General features: G+C 36.1%; 1 protein-coding gene and 1 non-coding gene across 6 annotated transcripts in view; one reads left to right on the plus strand and one right to left on the minus strand.

Moving 5' to 3' along the window:
* NIPBL (NIPBL cohesin loading factor) overlaps positions 1 to 22,235 on the minus strand; it is a 199,135-nt gene that overhangs the window by 14,987 nt on the left and 161,913 nt on the right. For all 5 annotated transcript variants that reach the window (XM_042996370.1, XM_042996367.1, XM_042996384.1 and 2 more), the window contains 10 exons: positions 13,152 to 13,260; positions 11,487 to 11,623; positions 7,335 to 7,475; positions 7,121 to 7,214; positions 6,321 to 6,475; positions 5,713 to 5,803; positions 4,093 to 4,266; positions 3,492 to 3,682; positions 1,831 to 1,938; positions 73 to 273 (listed from right to left, as the gene is read on the minus strand). In XM_042996370.1, coding sequence (XP_042852304.1) covers positions 73 to 273; positions 1,831 to 1,938; positions 3,492 to 3,682; positions 4,093 to 4,266; positions 5,713 to 5,803; positions 6,321 to 6,475; positions 7,121 to 7,214; positions 7,335 to 7,475; positions 11,487 to 11,623; positions 13,152 to 13,260 — 1,401 coding nt within the window. The remainder of the gene's footprint in view (positions 1 to 72; positions 274 to 1,830; positions 1,939 to 3,491; positions 3,683 to 4,092; positions 4,267 to 5,712; positions 5,804 to 6,320; positions 6,476 to 7,120; positions 7,215 to 7,334; positions 7,476 to 11,486; positions 11,624 to 13,151; positions 13,261 to 22,235) is intronic.
* LOC122232394 lies at positions 10,164 to 10,265 on the plus strand. The gene has a single exon (XR_006209749.1). It is a non-coding gene; the product is annotated as a small nucleolar RNA U13 (small nucleolar RNA).

Raw genomic sequence — 22,235 nt, forward strand, 5'->3', positions numbered from 1 at the left:
AATGCTGACTACTTTAGGCATAAAATTTATACAACATTTATTTTCTTAAAATAAAAAGGTTTTTATGCTTACTGCTGTGTCATCAAAGAGGTTGAGTAAAGAAATTAGAAAGGCCCGTCTGTGTTGGCGATTTCCACGGATCATGGAGTAAAGATGTGAACACAAAGCGCTAGAGGACTCGTCTTGTCTGAAACCCCTCACAGGATCTTTTAGGCATGTGTTGATTGCCTGTTGTACCTGGTAGGACATCTTCATACCAGCCACTGCTTTCATCTGAAATCAATAAAAGGCTCATTTTTGTAATGGAAATTAAGAGTCAAGTTAAAACTATACTTTGAATATTATAAGCAGAGGCTAACTCCACTGTTTAGTTTTCTTACTTAAAATCATAAAATCATGGATCTCAAATGCTGTAAGGAACATCAGAGATCATCTACTGCAACCCCCTTGTTTTATATAAGAAAAAATCAAGACCCAGAAAGCCATTACTGCCAAGATCACACTGTAGGGACTAGAACCCAGGCAACCTTACTTTTAGTCCAGCACGCTTGCTGGACTATCACCTCTAGCTCAGTTTTAAGAGTTAATTTTAAATGAGAATAAAAAGCTTGGGGGACAAACTCAGTTGCATGTTTAGAAGTAAATACAGTAAAACCTTGGATTGTAACTTGCTCTGTGAGTGTTCTGCAAGATGAGCAAACATTTTTTTTAATGTTTATTTTTGACAGAGACACAAAGTGTGAGTGGGTGAGGGTCAGAGACAGAGGGAGACACAGAATCCAAAGCAGGCTCCAGGCTCTGAGCTGCCGGCACAGAGCCGGACGTGGGGCTCGAAGCCATGAACTGTGATATCATAACCTGAGCTGCAGTTGGACGTGTAACTGACTGAGCCACCCAGATGCCCTGAGCAAACATTTCTAATAAATTTTAACTTGATAAATGAACAATGTCTTGGCAATACGAGTAGTACATGATGCCAAACATCACATGATCACAACTGAGCCAATGGTTCTTCCGTCTCTCTGTCTCTCTCTCTCTCACTCAGGGATCGTGGGTGATCATCTCCCATGCTTGGATGCTCGGTCTCAGGCTTCGGTGTTTGGCAGAAATCAGTGATTTTTCAGAACGTTGGAAGGTGCCCACAACTGGCACTAGTGTATTTTTTGGTCACTTCAAAGCACCTATGGACAGTCCTTTGCTTTCCATACAACAGCAAGCCTAGGAATGCTTTGCTTCATTCTAGGTCAGGTTGCTTGCAGATATAGACCCTTTTCCTCTGCTGTTTTATTGCCAATTACATTACAATATATGACAAGAGTTTATTAATACCATACCGTAGTCAACATCCGTGTGAGTGTACACAATGGCTCCCATACAGAAAAAGATTCCAATGAGCCAACAGAGAGCAGTGATTCCGTTAGTGATAGTGAAAGTTGTCCTACACAATAACCCTCCTCTCTCGTCTCCTTCACACCAGCCACGAAGGTTTTCAAAGGTAAGTGCAGGTTAATTTATTTATTTTTCTTTATATTTTGTATTTTATTATTTTGTATTATATTACAGTATTGTAATCATTTTATATGAATATTTTTGGGATGTGGAATGAATCATCTGAGTTTCCGTTATTTCTTATTGGGAAATTCGCTTGGATACGCAAATGCTTTGGATTATAAGCATGGTTCTGGAACAAATTATGCTCGCAAACCAAGGTTTTACTGTACTAAGCAAAATATGTTATTCTAATATGAAGATGGGCAGGACCTTTATCAAGGAAATGGTATACCGAAGAAAGATGTTTAAATTTAGGTTATACAATTTAAAAATACATACATGAATGAATCCAGCATATTTTTTGTCGATTTCCACCAGTTGCTGATCAGCCTTGTTCCTCATAGCTGGTTCTGGGTCTGTTCCCATAGCAATTAAATATGGTACACACTAAAAATAAAAATAAAGAGTTTATAAGACATCACAGTAGTAAAAGCTCTGTATGTCTGTATGACATATGTTAAAACTTGCTATATAACTGGGATATATGAATTCGGCTTTATAGGCCTTCCTATAAATGTCATGTTTTAGTGTTCTTTTAAAAATGATAATCTTCCCTTAGATTTACCTTAAAGGAAAAAAAAAAAAAAAAAAAAAAATGAAGCATCAGCAAAAATACTGATGAAAAGGAAACAATTTCTGTGTGAAGTAAAGGTTCTTTAATCATACATAAAGGGCTCCTACACTAAGAATACCCACTTAAGATTATGATATATAATGCAAATGTATAATCCAGTAATTTTTCAAGCTTGACTGAATTTGCTATGTAAAGATAATACAGGGCAAAATATACTTTGCCTTTCATACTCAAAACCAGAAAAATATAAATTTTTTTGCAACACTGATTTTATATATAGGGCTTCAATGATCAGACAGTTCGATAGCTAGTGTTCTGGTAACAGCCATATTTACTGGACTTCTAAGGTTAAGAAACACCAATACTATGTTAAGTGAATCTGAATCAGCAGTGAGGAGACCTGAAAACAAACAAACAAACAAACAAACAAACAACAGCTTAAAAAATGTCAACACAGCACTAACTGAAAAGGATGATCATGGATTAAACCCTGACTTGGGGGAAGAAAGTCCATAAAGAATATTATTGGCTCAGCTGGCAAAATCTGAAAATGGACTATATATTAGATAACACTGTATCAGTGTTAAATCTCATGAATTTGATGACTGCATTATGGTGTCATAAGAGAATGTCCTTGTTTGTTCTTAGAATTCATCAGTGTGTTTTATTTCAGGACACAGGGAAGAACAAAGCATACTCACATATAGCATATTTTAGAAGAAGTTCCACAAAAAACAGGCAAAATAAAAATTTTAAAGGATACAGGCTTTTGGTTGTCTAGTAAATTCCCTTCTGTAGCTTATGGTACTCTCCTGAACATGTCAGACAGTGTATACACTACTACGTCAGCATCAGCTGCCAATTCTCAGTGATGCTAATATATCTTTATTATGTCAGTTAGTCCTCACATCAGTGTGCTGAGGTATTAGGTAGGTGGTATTACCTCCAACTTACAGATGAAGGAACTGAGCTTAGGTAATATGATTTACTTTTCTATGGACTTACAATCCACCCTGTTAACAGATAATACTCTGAACCCCAGTTAACTCTCTTGACATTACAGGCTATTGGTTCTTAGGGATAAGAGTCAATATGGATTAAAACAAACCATCCCTACTTAGAAAACTGATTCCAAGTACATATTCTACCAACGTAAACTGGAAATGTGTTCGATAAATACAATATTATGAACATATGGGTATTTTACAGTAACGACAACCTAGGAGATGGATTCTTTTTTATCCTGAATGGATAAAAAATTAACAACTAAGATGAATAAAGAACTAGTATTGTATAATCACAATGTCATCAAATGGTAACAAATCTGGTTCTTTCAGTAAGTGCTGCCACTATCAAACAGACTCACCTGAACTGGATGGATAAGACCCTGGTTTAGTGTCAACGCAATGACATTCAGGGCAAAGTGGCGTACACTTGACTGGGTGTGAAAAAACGCCTCAAGCACCTGTTTGAGGTAAAGCTGCATGATGGAACTACTCATCCCTGAGGACACATCACCCATTTCTTTTAGATCTTCCTGTTTTGCAACTTTCTTCCCTGCAAAAGGAAGTAAACATATTAAGAACATGTGTATCAACTTTACGAATTACACCAAATTAGGCCACAGTCAAAAGTACAAAATTATAGGTAATACTCTGGCTCAATGGCTCTTAATCTTGTGTGTGTGTGTGTGTGTGTGTGTGTGTGTGTGTGTGTGTGCGCGCCTGCGCGGGCCTCAGTGAGAGGCACCTGATGAGAATTACAACCCCTATCCTCCTGCAAAATGTTAATGTCTGCACATGTGTTACATCATATAATACATATTATGTATACACGTTACACATGTATATAGACACATCGTATCTATCATATAACAGATAAGGAAATTCAGGTGTCTGGATTAAAAGAGTCGGACAGTATTCTAACTCCAGCCACAATGTGAAATTTAAAAATACATCTTCACTTACAGTCTCTGTCTGCTTGTTGCATACGTGTATCCTCTTCTTGTAGGTAGGTCTGGAGGTTTTTTAAAACTTGTATTTTTAAATTTACTGAGGAGTTCTTATCAGATAAAATGTTATTATATAGATTTTTCACCTCTTGCTCAAACATTAGACTTGGATGCTGAATAAAGGCAAATCCTAAAGAGACAAAAAAATGTCTTGATATATTCATATTAAAATTAAATGTAATACTTAATGAAAATGTTTATAATTTATATGAAAGAGCTCCTTTTCAAACATTAAAACTTAAAATGACCAGAAGAATATATGCTAGTGGCCTTACCCAGAGAAGTATTAGAGCAGGTACTTCTTTCCCCATGAATTAAAAACAAGAAATTGCATTTCAAAGGAGAATTTCACACAAGAGGAAACCTTGAGGAGGGAGCAGGGCCTAGTGGCTAGGGGAGTGGATTAGGAGTCAGGTGTCTTGGGTTCTATTCCTGGTCCACCACTGACTTGTAGTGTGACCTTGGGTGAGTCACATAATCTCTCTGTGCCTCAATTCTCCATCTGTAAAATGGGGACAATAATATTTACCACCCACCTACCTCAAAGGGACGTTATCAGGATTTAAGAGGTAACGTCTGTAAACATTTTTTAGATCCCTAGCAGAAGGTACTACATTGGCATTATTAAAAAATAAATAAATAAATGTGTGTGTATATATATGTCCATTTGATGAAACAGAAAAATTCTAAAATAAACTAGAGCTAATAATATCTTCCATTTATTTTTATGGCATTATAATGAAGCCACAATGCTGAATTCTATAACCATAAGTTGATAAGTAGCAAAATAATACTATTCATGTTTATTTGTACAAAACACTTATTTATGTAAGACAAGATGAAGATCCTTAATGATAGCAAGTATTATTGATGCCAAATACAAACTAAACTCAAAGCATAGAGTGATCAGATAACTAGTCCAAGGTCACACAAGCAAGATGTCATTTATTAACTGGTCTAGAGGTAGTATTTTGTAGACAGTGCTACTTCTTCAAGTTAAAATTTGCACTATTTGTTCTCTGGATTAACACTGTAAGTTTACCCACTTCATATAACATATGTCCAGACTTAATATTCAGAGGTACACATTTGGCTTGAAGTTAACACTATTTCAATAGAACTTCCCTAAAGTAAGTGATATCTGAATTTTTAATTGATTTGCTATGAAAGGGATGAAGGAGGACTAAGATTCTAAGATTTAAGTTTATTTAAAGAAATCAGTAAACATTTAGTAAGGTTTGGGTAACTAAAAATTTATTTCTCATTTTTGTTCAAAAGACTAATACGGACCACTGTTCATGCATATTAAATTACAAACATTGTTAATGCTACCAAAATAAAATTTCTCTGATGAACAGAGTAGTTATATGACTTGCTCAAGGTCACCTAGAAAGTCACTGGCTGAGCCAAGAATGGAACCCAGGTGTCTTAATCCCCAATCCTATAGTCTATATACCAAATCCTACTGTGAGTAGAAACATACTTAAATAAAAAAACAGTGTAGACTCACAATATTTCCAAATTTGCTCAACCTCTCAAACAACTAAGATTATAAAGAAATTTAGACTTAACTTACCTAGACCAATGATGGCTTTTGTTTGTACTTCTTCATCTGAATGTTTTGTAAAATACATCAATAATTCAAGTACTTTATCCTTTATGTTAACCTAAGGGAAAAAAAAAAACACATTAATGTGTATGAAGAAGAGTAACTTCTCTCAGTTTTCAATTATAAAAGAAAAAGCCTAAAAGCAAACAATGAGAATTTCTGCATGTGAACTTTACTGAAGAATAAATCACAAGTTTATAATCCATAAATTTTAGAATGGTGACATTCAAAATAAAAGTGTGTGACAAAGAAGCTTGTGTAAAATGCAAATTAATGTACTGCTCCTTCATTGAGGAAGTTAAAAAAAAAAAAAAGTCAGCTGCTTAACCCAGTGTGTCTACTCTTACAAAGCTGATATAACTTGTATAAGCTTCTTATGACAAATCAGTAACAAACAGCTGGTTGATCAGAGGCTAGTCTGAGGACCAGGTTTTGGGTAGCACTGCTTCAGAATTCTCATTAAACCAGACTACTATAAAGCTGCTTTCATCCTGGGTCATTAGTAATTTTCAGTTCACAGGGTCACACAGTCCTATTTTTTATAGCATACTAAGTAAGTAATATTAGAATCGTACCTTACTGTTGCCTTTAAAATCTTCTAGATCAAAATCAAAATGCCGACATAGTGCTCCAACAGTGAAAAGGGATCTAAGAAGTGCTGGTTTGTTTGTCAGAAGTGAAGTGTTATTTGGATCCTCCTGGTGCTGACTTTTTAATTTTGAAATGGCACCTAATAAAGATAAGTAATATTTATTTATAATGTTTTATCCTTGAATTATTATCTTCAAATAATTATTGCTAAGTTGTTAGAGTTAAATTTTACTAATGTTCTTAAGAGTCACACACATCTAGAATTATGACAGAATGAATACCTTACAGCCTAAAAGAATTAATATAAGAAAAAAATGGTATTTAAATTTTATTTTACATAGTGGGCAGAAAACTGACCAACAGTTACTTATGAGGTAAATTCCTGAAGTGATTATATTCAGTTATTAAGGAAATACAAAAGGTGCTAGAAAATATTGCTTCTGAGACAATCACACCTCTTAACAATTCCCTTGATGCTGTCTTTATCAGATGTGTTTTTAAATTTTTTTTAACGTTTATTTGAGACAGAGACAGACCATGAATGGGGGAAGGTCAGAGAGAGAGGGAGACACGGAATCTGAAACAGACTCCAGGCTGTGAGCTGTCAAAACAGAGCCCGACGCGGGGCTCGAACTCACGGACTGCGAGATCATGACCTGAGCCGGAATTGTACGCTTAACCGACTGAGCCCCCCAGGCGCCCCTATCAGATGTGTTTTTAAAAAGGAGCTAGACGCACTACAGGATCCATCAGAATAATTTCAAAGCCCAGGCACTGAACTTACCATAGTATCTATTGAAACAGGCCCACACAAATTTAAAATTTTGTGTCACTTTATTTACAACTGCTCCCAGACAGCTCACACAATGTTGCACTACCTAAAAGATAAAAAAATGTTACCATTTAGGCAAGAGTTAAAGACAAAAGTAAACCATATGATTTAGCTAGCATTTGTGAATTTTATACTAATCAATAGAGACGGTACACTGAATACTTACAGTCATGCCATATTTGATGATAAGCTTCATTAAATCTTCTTCAATAGTAGCAAGGAAAGTTTCACTTGGATGCTCCATCAGTGGTACAACCAGCTCCAGGATTTTTGCAACATTGCAGATAACCATGAAATCATTTTGTGTCTACAAGGATAAAATCAGTGTTTTATGAATATCAGAGTCTGACAAGAAAGTTTATACACTTTTATGAATTTGAGGGTTGAGGTATTATGAATGTCAAGTTTCAGTTAAAAAAAAAAAAAGACTACCAGATGCTTTACTTTTAATGTTTATTTTGAGAGAGAGAGAGAGAGAGAGAGAGAGAGAGAGAGAGAGAGAATGAATGAGTGAGTGGGGCAGGGATGGTGGCAGGGGAAGGAGGGAGAGGGAAACAGAGAATCCCAAGCAGGTTCTGTGCTGTCAGCGCACAGCCTAATTCAGGGCTTGATCTCATGAACTGTGAGATCATGACCTGACATGAAACCAAAAGCCGGACACTTAACTGAGCCACCCAGGCGTCCCCAAAAAAGACTTAAAAAGTTTTTTTTAACCTACGTAAGGAAGAGCATAAGCCAGTATCAGGAACCTGGATTCTAGCTCTGCCACTAAGTTACCATGTAACCTTTCGGTCACTTAATCACAATGGTACAGTTACTCTTTTTTTCCCCTAAAACGTTAATCCAAGCCAATTCTGAACAAAGATGTTTAACTATTAACTGAGTATTTTACCAAGATTGATACTGTTTTTTAAGATCAGTATTTTTCAAACTGGAGTATGTTAACTTAGTAGTTCTCAACTGGGGGTGAGTGTGTCTCCATGGGATATCTGGCAATGTCTGGAGACATTTTTATTGCCCCAAGAGGGGAGTTGGGGGGTACTACTGGCGTCCAGTGGACAGAGGCCAAGGATGCTGACAAACATCCTGTAATGCTCAGAACAGTTCTTGACAACAAAGAATAATAATCCAATCCTAAATGTCAATCGTGCTCAGGTTGAGAAGTCTTCTGTTAACCCTTTTTATGACAGATGAAAATACAGAATCCCAGAACTAGATATAAGACTTCTTTATTTTAAAATTTGAAAAATTAAATTTTAATATTAAAAAAGTTTAAAACGTTTATTAAAAACTAAGCAGTTTAAAAAATAGGCAGAATATTTTAAAAAACCAAAAGTTTATTAAAGAATTTATAATAAAGTCTCTTTCCAAAAAAAAAAAATCTCTTTCCCACCCCCCTATCCTCTCGTTACCCAGCACCCCTGCCCCAAGGCAACCAGTTACTAGTTATTTTTGTGAAGACATTCAATATATGTTTTTATTTAGTCAAGTTAATCACTCTTTATTCTTAGCAACAGGTTACTGACATTCATTTTGAACTTTTTTGAGCTGATTAACACGTGCCCACCTGACATTCATCCATCCTCTCATCATACCCATAGGATTAAGTAAAAAAAATAAGATGAATACTTCTAAGTAGCACAGAAACCTTGCCGTTCCTTGCTGTCTCCCACTCCCACGTGCTTTAAGCAACAAGGGATGAGTTACAGTGGGTCTAGGGAACGAAGAGTTTTTGTCAAAATAAATTCATCTGAGAATCACAGCTAAAATTTTACTTTGAATTACTCTTATCAGCCTAGAAAATCAAGTAAAAGTATCTTAAAATCTAGAAGAAAAATTTAAAGACGGAAATCGTGAAGGAAAAGAACAAAAGAACATAATATGAAGATAAATATCTGAAATGATTATAACATAAGATGTTTCAACATCTAAAAAATTTAGACTAAAGAGTTTCCAAAAAAAGGAAAGAAAAAAAGCCCCACCATTCAAAGGTAAAATGGTCAAATGACATATAAATATACATGTACACATACAGTCAAATCACAGATAATTAAGTACAATTGGTTAATATCATAAAAAAGATGCTCAATCTTCTTGGAAATCAAGGAAGGGAAAATGAAGCAAAATGAACTATTGCTTTGCACCTGACTGGCAAAGAGTGTAAAAATGACACAGATGGTCCTTCACTGGTTTCCAAAGAGGCTCTAAAACAAGTCCACCAGCAATCAGGAAAAATCTATTAAAAACCCAAAACCAGAACCAAAAGAACATTCCCTTAATCTAGCAAGTCCATCCCGTAGGATGTATCCCAAAGAATAAAAAGCACAGTATTTAAAGGTATATGAATAGGAATGTCTGTTAAGGCATTGTTTTGTAGTCCCTATCAATAGGCAACAATGCAAATATCTGCCAAATTGGGAAATGGCTAAATGTATCATAGAATATCCATAAAATGGATAATCTATACACATACAATACGGATATGTATGATAGGTATATAACATAATCGGATTCTTTAAAGTTTATTTATTTTGAGACAGTCAGAGAACATGAGCGGAAGAGGGGCAGAGGGAGAGGGAGGGAGAGAGAATCCCAAGCAGGCTCTGCACCTTCAGCCCAGAGCCCGACACAGGGCTGGATCCCATGAATCATGAGATCATGACCTGAGCCAAAATCAAGAGTCTGACCCTTAACTACCTGAACCACCTAGGCACTCCATAACCTGATTTTTAAAAACCCAGTCAACCAGTTATATATGTGTGCATGTGCACAATTACAGAAGCATGGATATAGTATGTAGGATAATCCAGGTTGTTTCTCCTGAGGTGAAGAAGAATAAAGATGGAGGTAGGGTACAAAAAACAAACATTTAAATGTGTCTAACACATAGGAGATGGCCTTATTTATATAAAAACTTCGTGTGTGTATAAAACTTTCCAACATTCATCCTTCCTTTTGGCATACCTACAGGGTCAAATAAAAAATATATTTATAGATCCTTTTGTAGTTCATAAGTGTGATGATTGGGTGTTCATGGTATTATGTGAAATGTGCCTCTCAAACCTTGTTACGACCTTGGCACATTACCCATCTGACATGATAAAAACATTTATGTATGTCTGCATGCGAGTGTGTGCACTCGCACTCACACACACAGAGATTACACAAAATGTTTTCAAAGTAATCTTGCTAAAAAAAAAAATACTGATTCAAACAAGGGCCATTTATGCAAGTTTCGTTATAGTCCTAGAAGCAGACAGACATGGGGTTGAATTCTAGCTTTGGGACTGGTCAGCTGTGTGATACTGGGCTAGTTATTTATATTCTCAAAGCTTCAGTTCCTTATCTGTAGAGCTGAGATAATAATGATAATACTTCACAAGGTAAATGATATAATGTATATAAAATTTTTCACTGTATTTGGTACTGTGTTCAATAAATATTAGCCATTATTATTGGCCATAGAATACATATTAATCAATTTATTTCTGAATTTAATACAAACCCTAAAGATAGAATTAGGGTGTCAGAAATTATTATAATGTTGTTTTTATATATATTTATCTTCTGGTTCTTAAAATTTCTCAGGACATCCTGAGGTTTTTCATCTAGAACTTCCTAATTTAGATCACCAGAAAACCAGACCATAGCAGCAAAACAAATCTTGTAGAGAAAACAGTTAAAATTAGCTCCTTAGGAACACTGGGGACATAGTAAGTAAAAAAAACTTTACATTTTAAAGTTTTTAGAATATTTCAAAATTTAGTGTTTGTAACAAGCCATTTAACTCACCATGCTGTCATATAAACTGCTGGATTATTTTATATAAGCAATGTTTTATTTGATTTTCACATTTTATCTTAGAATAACAGAGTATGTGCAATATTAATTTAAAACAGCCACCTAACATCTCTGATATACTAGATTTTCCATATTCAACCTACTGATGTATTAGAAAATAAATATACTCAAAATATATTGAAATGACAAATGAAAAGCAAATTCAGAATCTAAAAGAGTAAATTTCTCAGTGAGAGGAACTCTGCCTCATTCACTCTTGAGGTCTTAACAATAGTTACAACATTTAGGAAGCATTTAATAAGCATTTAACTTGAGGAGCTTATGGAGAAATGAAGTCAGAACTTCATTTTTAATATATCAGAAAAATGATGTCTTATATAACTTGCCACAAATATTAGAACATATATTTGAGTACATGACACAGTCGATCATTTAAAATGTGGATGACACAATGTGAATTCTAAATTTAAAATACTACATGGTAAGACATAAAAAAAGAGGACAGCTCTATACTTACACTACATTTAGTGGTAAGGTATGGCTGCATAGTCATGGCATGCTTAACCATGAGCTGAGGTCTTATTTTGCTGAATAAGAACAAAGTGGTTATGCAAGCTACCAATCTTCCAGAATTCACACCTTTATTGTCAGAGTCTGGAAAAACAGAGAAATAAGATACTAAAATACGACAAGGCAGTGGAAATTATACAGATTATTTAAATTACTCAATATTATCCCCTGAACTGATTCAGTACATACTTCAGTAAAAGATTAGCATTTCTTATGATACTAGACTTCCTACATTTTTTTTTATTATACATATTACATACATTAAGAATAAAAGACCAAAGAGGCTCCATTATGCAAGGCAAATTTTACACTGAGTGGTGGAGGACTGAAGTTAAAAAAAATAGAATGAGTTAAGAAGTTTAGGAATGGGCTTTTGGGAATAAACATGGTGTTTCTTATATCTAAAAATGGATGGAAGTCAGTATGGGCAAGTTAGCAAAGCAGGACAAAAGCAATTTAGCTGAGGTGATACCGTGTTTGAAGGCACTGGGAAAAAAGCAAAGCTGCAGCGGGAGAAGAATGTTAAAAGACTGGAGTGACAAATTAAGAAGCTGGACCAGGGCTACATCAGAAAGGTAAACCCACTGCTGCTCCAGTGGGAGGAAAATGCTGTTAGTTAGGAGATACAATGGTTCTTAGGAGGCAAATTAGTTTTTAGAAGAGATTAACAATTTTCAACATTAAGTGACAACAGTATCACCCTTAAAATCTAGGAGAGGCAAAAATAAGGGAAACAGAACTAGGAGATAAAAAGAAAAAGAGGTACACATGGAAAATGAAAAAAAAAGTTAAAAAAAAAAAGGCATAAAAATATAAAGGATACCAACAATTTCCTTAGGTGCCATCATGGTACCTCTGCAAGAGGCAACTGGCCCCCAATTCTGGAGGATGACCAAGGCTGACTATTGTTCCTCATCAATGTACATTAAGAGATGGGAAGTAATGTTAGTCTTGGGTGCTTTAAGTGAGAGATTATCAATTATAGCTTTTACAGTTTTATATATTTACTTATAATCTGATTAATAGCTTCAGATTTGTGACTGTTAAATAATGTAATAGATAATGTAAAATATTAAGCATTTAAGGAATTTGTCAATTTAAAAAATATTAGCTGCTTTATCTAGCTCAAGATTAAGCACATTTTACATAACAATTATAAATGATATTAGGAATGTACTACAAATCTTTTAAAAACATTTTTATAATAGTTAAAACAGTTTCATTTTGAGAGAAAGTTTTTTATCATTTAAAAGATACCAAACAGTTTTAGGATGAGTGCAACTAACTAAATACATATTAGCCCCTGGACTTTTACGTCTGTACAACATGACATCTAAAAGATATGTAGAAGAGATGAGGCCTAGGCTTTTATTATACTGCTCTAGGTAATCTTAGTTAACCTAAACAATATAATCTAGGATGTAACACCAAATGAACAACAACACAAAAAAAAAAACCAACCAAACAAACAAAAAAAACCCACCTTCATTTAAAAGTGAAGTAGTTAATTATTAGGCTAAGCAGAACCAGAGGCAAAATTGAGAAATGTGCCCAAAGTATTTTAAAATATCTTATAAAATCAACTTAATGACCAATATATAAAATGTCTTACCAGCTAGAGATTCCTCATATTTAAGAATGTGCTCAACTAGGTTATCAACAAGTTGAGTACAAGCTTTCTTCACAGGTTTATATGAGGAATCCTCTTCGGACTTCAACAACTATATATGTATATATATAAAAAAAAAATCCCAGTATAATTATTCATTAGGCAATAATAATATAAACGCATTAAATGTGTCCATAAGTAATAAGCTTTTCAATTTGTCATTAACAATATGGAAAATGCAAATAAACAAAAATATATAGCAAATGTTTTAAAATATCTTATAAACCAGTAATTTATAAATACTTTCAAGCGATGTTAGTATGGAGTATTTAAATTGCTGTGTGTAGGAACTGAGGTACGATATGAGAGAAATGAGAAAGGTGACCTTCCTTAATGCCCAATGCTAGTTGAAATATTTTGAAGAATTAGAATTCTATTCCTCATTATTTCAAATCCTTTGATATCTCAAAAAAGTAAGAGTTAATTATACTTTCTATATAATTATAACTTCATCTGAATTGCATCTTAAATTTTAAAATTATAAAACATAGGCTAGATTTCTTTTCTGTATTATCCTTTGCCAAACTATTAATAAACAATGTTAGAAAAGTGTTGGGAATGATGAGATGAGGAGAAAAGATCGGTCTAACTATGGCCAAAAAGTAAAACCAATTCAAACTTTTACAATCACAGGTCAGTTGTAAAGTCATCTAAGGTATATGTTTTCTTAATACAGATTAGCAAATACAACTTTGGGCTATAAAGAAGTTGAAGTGTATATGTGATTTTCATGAAGAGTTCCAGTGCTGTCCAATATAACTTGCTGCAATGATGGAAATGTTCTGTATCTGTGCTGTCCAATATGGTTGCCACAAGACAAATGCAGCTACTGAACACATGAAATGTGGCTAGTACGCCTGAGGAGTTAAAATTAAATACAAATAAAAATTCAAATTAAGTTTAAAAAACACATGTGGCTAATATTGGAAAGCTCAAGTTTAAACCTTCACTACAAGATGCATGAATGATTAAAACAGTTGACAGCAATCAGAATAACATAATGCATACACTGCCCTCATCCTCTTCAAATTAAAGAAATAAAGAAAATTTCAATTTTTAGTTTTTTCTCTGTACAGCAAATTCTCCTTGTCCTGCTCTATAACTCAATTCCTTAAGCAGCTATTAAAACTGCATGCTAGCCTCTTCCAGGCAGGAGCAGAAAATAATCCCCTCTTGTTTTTTCCTCTCCAAGATATAAAGTGTACACAATAGTATAAATACATATTGCTATGTGCCCTTTTAATTGATTTACTTACTGTGAACCCAACTCAAGAACATTTCCATAAACCTTTATTTCCCAATGCACTCCCCTTTCCCTTATTCCATCTTTCTGTTTCACTTCAAGGTAACCATTATCAGGAATTTTATAACTTTTTTTTGCTTAAAAAATGGTGTCAGCTGTATACTGTTCATAATTTTGTTTCATTTTCAACTTTCTAAAAGGTATTATAGTGGATGTAGTCTTCTGTAGTCTTGCCTTGTTCACTCAACATTATGTCCCTAACTGTAATCCAGGTTGTTGCAAATGACTACATTTTATTCATTTGAACTGCTATACAACAGCTACTGTGTGTCAATATTGCAATTAATTGATCTATTCTGAAGACAGGTTAATTACACTTTTTTAGTGGCACGAGCACTCTTTTTATCTGTCTCCTGGCACACATATGCGAGGTTTTCTTGGGTATATACCTTCAGGTGGAACTGCTAGGTCACAGGATATATAAATGTTAACTTTATGAAATAATGCTATATTTTTTCAATTTGGTTGTATTTTCTCAGTTAGTAGTAAAGAGATATTGTTTAATCCATCTCTTCTCCATCATTTGTTATCACCTGATTTCTCAATTTTTGCCAATGAAATGGGTGTAAGATATAGTACTGATTTGTATTTCCCATATTAATAACGAGGTTGAACACCCTATAGGCCATATATGCTATTTCTTGTATGAAATGCTTAATCATGACTTTTACCTATTTTCCTACTTGGAAAATTATGTTGATTTGTAGGAGAGGAGTTCTTCACATACTCTAAGGATCCTTTCTTACACATGTGTACCAAATACCATTTCCTAGTTTGTGACTTGTGTTAAGATGTCTTTTGATTAAAAAATTGTACTTCATTCTAATGCAATGAAATTCATCAATCTTTTAAGGTTAATGGTTTTGGAACTTGTTTAAGAAATCCTTTAGAAATCTTTCCCTACAGAAAGGTCAAAAATATATTCACATATATTTTCTTCTAAAAGTTTTAAAGATTTTCTTTAATCTATATGATGTGATTACTGAGTTAAAGTAGAAATCAATTCTTTCTTTTTTAATTTATATTCAGGTTAGTTAACATACAGTGTAGTTTTGGCTTCGGAAATAGAACCCAGTGATTCATCTCTTACATATGACACCCGGCACTCAAAAAGTATCCTCAGTAACGCCTGTTACCCATTCAACACCCCCTGCCCAGCAATCCTGTTTGTTCTTTATATTTAAGAGTCTCTTAATGGTTTGCCTCCCTCTCTGTTTTTATCTTATTTTTCCTTCCCTTATGATCATCTGTTGAGATTCTCAAATTCCACGAGTGAAATCATATATCTGTCTTTCTCTGACTATTTTGCTTAGCATAGTATCCTCCAGTTCCACCCATGTTGTTGCAAATGGCAAGATTTCATTCTTTTTCATCACCAAGTAGTATTCCATTGTGTGTGCGTGCGTGTGTGTGTGTGTACACACCACATCTTCTTTATCCATTCGTCAGTTAATGGACATTTGGGCTCTTTCCATAATTTGGTGACTGTTGATAGTGCTGCTATAAAACACTGGGGTACATGGGCCCCTTCAAATCAGCATTTCTGTATATTTTGGATAAATTCCTAGCAGTACAACTGCTGGGTCATAAGGTAGTTCTATCTAAAAAAAAAAAAAATTCCTTATGGATAAGCCAATTTTCCCAGCCCTATTTACTGATAAGTCTATCTTTCCCCCCATTAACTGCAGTGCCACTTCTGTTTTATAGTGAGTATACCCCTTCTATGTGGAGGCTGATTTCTGGGCTCTGCATCTTGTTCCTTTGGTCCATTTAGTACCACACTATCTTAACTACTGTATCCTTAAAACTAAGTCCTTATATTTTGTAAGGCAAGGTAGTGCTCCTGCATTTTCAGACATGACAACTGTCTTCAGTTCTTTGCTTTTCCACATATATTTTACAATCATCTCAACATATTTACGACTATTTTTTCCTTTCTTTTTCATTTTTTATGGTATTCTTCTTTTTCTTCTTCTTTTTTTTAAGCAGGCTCCACACCCAATGTGGGGCTCGAACTCATGACCCTGAGATCAAGAGCCACATGCTCTACTGAGCCAGCCAGGGGCCCCTGATGACTATTTTTTTTTTCTTTTTTTATGAGATCTCTCTGAACATTTTTCCATTTTGCATGATTTTCATTTTAGTTTGTAGTTACTCTGTCATATTTTATTCCTAGCTTATTGGAAGTTATCATTCAAAGGCATTAAATTTTATCAAAAAATTTCCCTGTGTCCCTGAAATGACTACTTATTTCTTCTTCTTTAGTGTTAAATCACACACACACACACACACACACACACACACACACACACACTGATGTTAAACCAGCATTACACTTACACATGCATAAATGCATGTATATCATACAAAGATGTGTGTACATACGCACATCTTTATACATCTTATTTTTGATACATTGCGAAGTAAATTATAGACAATATACTCCCCCCCTCCTTTTCCTTTTCGAGATAAAATTTACATGAAATGACTTATATATTCGCTCAGTTTTGTTAAGTGCATTCATCATTACAACTCAAACTCCTATCAGGATACAGATCATAAAAAAACAAAAAACATTAAAAGGGGCGCCTGGGTGGTTCAGTTGGTTATGTGTCCAACTCTTGATCTCAGCTCAGGTCTTGATCTCAGGATTGTGAGTTCAAGCCCTATGCTGGGTTCCACGCTAGGTGTGAAGCTTACTTAAAAAAAAAAAATACAGAACAGTGATCTACATCTTTAGCTTATATCAGAATCATCTGGAGAGACCATTAAAACACAAGAATGATGGGCCCACCTTAGAGTTATTGAGGTAAAGCCTTAGAACTCATATTTCTAACAAGTTGCAGGTAATCTCAGTAACTTTTAGAACCACTAATATAGACCATTACCATTATCCCTGAAAATTCCCTCATGTTGGGGCACCTGGGTGGCTCAGTCAGTTATGCGCCTGACTTCGGCTCAGGTCATGATCTCACAGTTCATGGGGTTGAGCCCCACATAGGGCTCTATGCTGATAGTCTGGAGCCTACAGCCTGCTTTGCTGCATCTCCCTCTCTCTCTCTGCCCCTCCCCCACTCCCTCTCTGAAAAATAAATAAAACATTAAAAAGGAAAGAAAGCAAGAAAGAAAGAGAGAGAGAGAGAGAGAGAGAGAGAAAGAAAAAAAGAAAGTTCCTTCATGTTACTTTCCAGTCAATCTCTGAACCCAGCAATCGCTCTTCTGAGTTTTTCAGATACAGATTAATTTTGCCTCTCCTAGAACTTCATATAGATGGAATCAGAATATGTACTGTTCTGTGTAAGGCTTCCTTCACTCTGCATAATATTTTTATTGTGCTCAAGTTGTATGTATCATCAGTTTGTTTCTTTACGATGTGAATACTATTAAATTGTGAGGCTATATCATTATTTTTATCCATTCACTGGTTGACAGAGACAGAGACGGTATTTGATTATAAACAGAAATGAAACTGCTCCTTAAAGACTTTACTTAGAAATCTCCTCAGCTAAATATCCAATCTCATGCTTGAAGTTCTACCTTTCACAAAACACTACAACAAGAACACAGCTCAGCCAAGTTCTTTGCCTCTTTATAACAAGGACTGCCTTTTCTCTGTTGTCCAATAGCAAGTTCCTCATTTCTACCTGAGACCTTATCAAAATGGCCTTTACTGTCCATATTTCTACCAACATTCTGTACAAGATTGTATTTATTCTCTAAGAAGACAAAAGCTTTCCCTACAGCTTTTCTCTCTGAGCCCTCATCAGAACTGCCTTTAAATGTCTCTTCATAGCGGTATCAGCTTCTTCTAGCATGCACCTCAAAACTTTGCTAGTCTCTACTGATTACCCAATTCCAAAGCCACTTTCACATTATTTGTTTCAGCAGCATCTTACTTTTGGTTCCAATTTCTGTCTTAGCTTGGTCTTAGCTTCCAATTTCTGTCTTTGCTGCTATAACAAATACCACATAGTAGGTGACTTCAACAGAAATTTATTTCTCATAGTTCTGGAATCAAGGTGCCAGCATATTCCGATGAAGATCCTCATTCTGGCTTGCAGATGGCTGTCTTCTTATGTCCTCATTTGGCAGAGAGCAGACAGATCTCTCTTGTGTCTCTTCTTAGGAGGGTACTATTCTGATTCATGCTGGCTCCACCCTCATTACCTAATGATCTCTCAAAAGCTCCACTTCCTAATATCACACTAGGGATTAAGCTTCAACATATGAAGTTTGGAGACATATAAACATTCAGTCCATAGCATTCTCTGAGAAATCCTCTTGAGGAAGGAGCCCCATATTCTATGGAAAATATACTGCTAATCTTTTCCCCAACTTTCCCCAAAAGGACCTATGGTCCTTTATCAGGTTAACTGTACATTGGAGAAAAGGAAATTATCAGACCTTTTAGGGATTATTAGATGCTGGTTCTGAACTGACACTAATTCCAAGAGACCCTAAAGATCGCTGTGGCTCAGAGTGAAGGGTGGGTGGTTAGAGGTCTGGTGGTCAATGGAGGTATAACTCTTGTCTGTTCCAGAGTGAGTCCACTGGATCCCCAAACTCATCTTATGATTATTTCCAAGCACCAAAACACAAAATTGGAATAAATATACTCAGCAGTTGACAGAATTCCTACATTGGTTCTTTGATCTGTGTAGTGAGGGTTATTACGGTGGGAAAGGCCAAGTGGAAACCATGAACCAGGAAAATAGTAAGTCAAAATACTACATTACACCAGGGACTATTGAGATTAGTGCTATCATCAAAGACTGGAAGGATGCAAGGATGATAATTCCCACCAGATTCTCATGCAGCTCGCTCATTCGGCCTGGGCAGTAGACAGATGGATCTTGGGGAATGACAGTGGATTCGCATAAGCTTAACGGGTAGTGATTCCAACTGCAGCTGCTGTACCAGATAAGGTATTATTACTTGAGCAAATTAATACATTCTTTGGTTACCTGGCACCTTCTGGCAGATGCTTTTTTCTCCATCCTCATCAAAGGCCACCAGAAGCACTTTGCTATCAGCAGGCAAGGCCAGCAATACACTGCACTGCCCTACGTGAGGCGTATATTAACTCTCCAGTCCTATGTTATAATTCAGTTTGCAGGATCTTGATTACCTTTCCCTTTAATAAGATTATCACAGTGGTTCATTACATTGATGATATTATGCTGACTATACTTGGTGAGCAAAAAATAGCAACCACTCTAGACTTATTGATAAGACTTGTATGTGTCAGAGGGTAGGGAAATAAATCCAACAAAATTCAGGGGTCTTCTATTTCAGTGAAATTGCTGGGGTCCTAGTGGTGTGGGCTCCGTTAAGCTATCCCTTCTAAAGTGAAGGATAAGTTGTTGCATCTGGCGTCTCCTATATATAACCAAAAAAAAAGAGGCACAATGGCTAGTGGGCTTTGGAGTTTGGAGGCAACAAATTCCTCATTTGGGTGTATTACTCTGGCTCATTTACTGAGTGACCCAAGATGCTGCCTGTGCTGAGAGGGGCCCAGAACAGAAGAAGGCTGTGCAAGAGATCCAGGCTGCTATGCAAGTTGCTCTGCAGCATGGGTCAGATGATCCAATAGATCCAATGGTACTTTAAGTGTCAGTGGCAGATAGGGATACTGTTTCAAGTCCCTGGCAGGACCCCATAGGTGGACTGCATGCAGTACAAGCCCTTAGGATTTTGGAGCAAAGCATTATCGTCCTCCATGAATAACTACTCTCCTTTTGAAAAAGAGCTCTTGGCCTCTACTGGGCCTTAGCAGATACTGAACGCTTAGCCACGAGCCACCAAATTACCATGTGATCTGAGTTGCCCATCATGAACTGGGTATTACCTGACTCACCAAGACATAAAATTGGGTATGCACAGCAGCAGCATCAAACAGAAGTGGTATATATGTGACTGGGTGAGAGCACATCTAAAGGGTATAAGTAAATTACAGGAAGAAGCAGCCCAAATGTCTATGGGTTCCTATTCCTGCTATACTGCCTTTCTCTCTTCCAGCCTGTACCTATGGCTTCATGGGGAGTTCCCGGAGATCAACTCACATGGAAGAGAAGACTTAGGCCTGGTTTATAAATGGGTCTGCACAATATGTAGGACCATTCCAAAGTGGACATTTTGTAGCACCATCGCCTCTGTCTGGGACATCCTTGAAGGACAGTGGTGAAGAGAAATTCCCCCAATGAACAGAACTACGAGCAGTGTACCTGGCTATTCACTTTGCTTGGAAGAAGGAATGACCAGATATGTGATTACATATTGGTTCATGGGCTATGGCCAATGGTTTGGCTGGATGGTTAGGGACTTGGAAGGAAGATGATTAGAAAGTTAGTGACAAGGAAATTTAGGAAAGAGGCATGTGGATAGATATCTCTGAATGCATACAAAATATAAGGATATTTATGTCCCACACGAATGTTCACCAAAAGATGACCTCAGCAGAGGAGGATTTAAATAATCAAGTGGACTGGAGGACTCCATTCTGTAGGTACCTTCTCTGAGGATATCAGCCTCTCTCCCCAACTACTCTTGTTCTTGCTCAATGCACTCATGAACAAACTGTCCATGGTGGCAGGGATGGTGGTTACACATGGATTCAGGAACACAGATTTCTATTCGGGAAGGCCAATGTGGCTGGCCCATGGCCACTGCTGAGTGCCAATCTGTCAGCAGTAGAGACCAACACCAAATCCCTGATGTGGAACCACTGAACCATTCCCTGGATGAGCAGTCAGTTACTTTGTAAGCACGTTGATTACACTGGTAGATTTCCATAATGGAAGGGGCAGCATTTTGTTCTTACTGGAACAGATGCTTACAATGGATACAGATTTGCCTTCTCTTCATGCAGTGCTTCTGCTAAAACTACCACTTGTAGCTGTATTAGAATGCCTTATACACTGTCATGGTATTCTACACAGCATTACTTTTTATCAATCAAGGAGCTGGCTTGATAGAACATGGAATGGCCTTTTCAAGACTCAGGTATAGCACCAGATAGGTGGCAATATCTTGCATGGATGAGGCAAGATTCTACAGGAGGCTCTATATGCTCTGAATCAGCATCCAATATATGGCACTGTTTAGCCCATTACCAGGATTCACAGTCTAGGAATTTTCAAGGGGTGGAAATGGGAGGGGCATCACTCACAATTAACTCCTAGTGAGTGACCACATTACAAGGTATAGAAGCGAGAATTTTAATTGTCATAAGCATTTCCTACTTATTTTGTTATGAATAGTGTGTGTGTGTGTGTGTGTGTGTGTGTCCAGAGACAGAGGAGAAGAGAAGAGGAGTGGAGAAAGAGCAAATAACGCCCCCTCCCCCGCCTTTTTTTACCCCAGTCTGACACCATGGCTCCCTCCCACTGCTCACTTTTTCTCCCCTTTTATTCCCCTACCATATGACATAAAAAGTATAGACTTCATATCATAGTAGTTAAGTGTTGTTAATTATAGTATTTAAGTTACTGGGTATCAGGAGAAGAGTAAACATCACTCAAGGACTTTACTTTTTCTTATGGGAAAGATGTTAGTGCATTTTCAGCTGTATGCAGGACAGCTGTATCATGTTAGATGGAACTATGATCTCGTTATTGTTATTTGGAAATGAAGTATGGTTTAAAGAGATATACACAGGTGCCATGTTGACAAAGGGGATGTGTGATAGTTAATTTTATGTGTCAACTTGACTAGGTCAAGGGATA

The sequence above is a fragment of the Panthera tigris genome, chromosome A1 (genome assembly GCF_018350195.1).
Source record: "Panthera tigris isolate Pti1 chromosome A1, P.tigris_Pti1_mat1.1, whole genome shotgun sequence".
Lineage (NCBI taxonomy): Eukaryota > Metazoa > Chordata > Mammalia > Carnivora > Felidae > Panthera > Panthera tigris.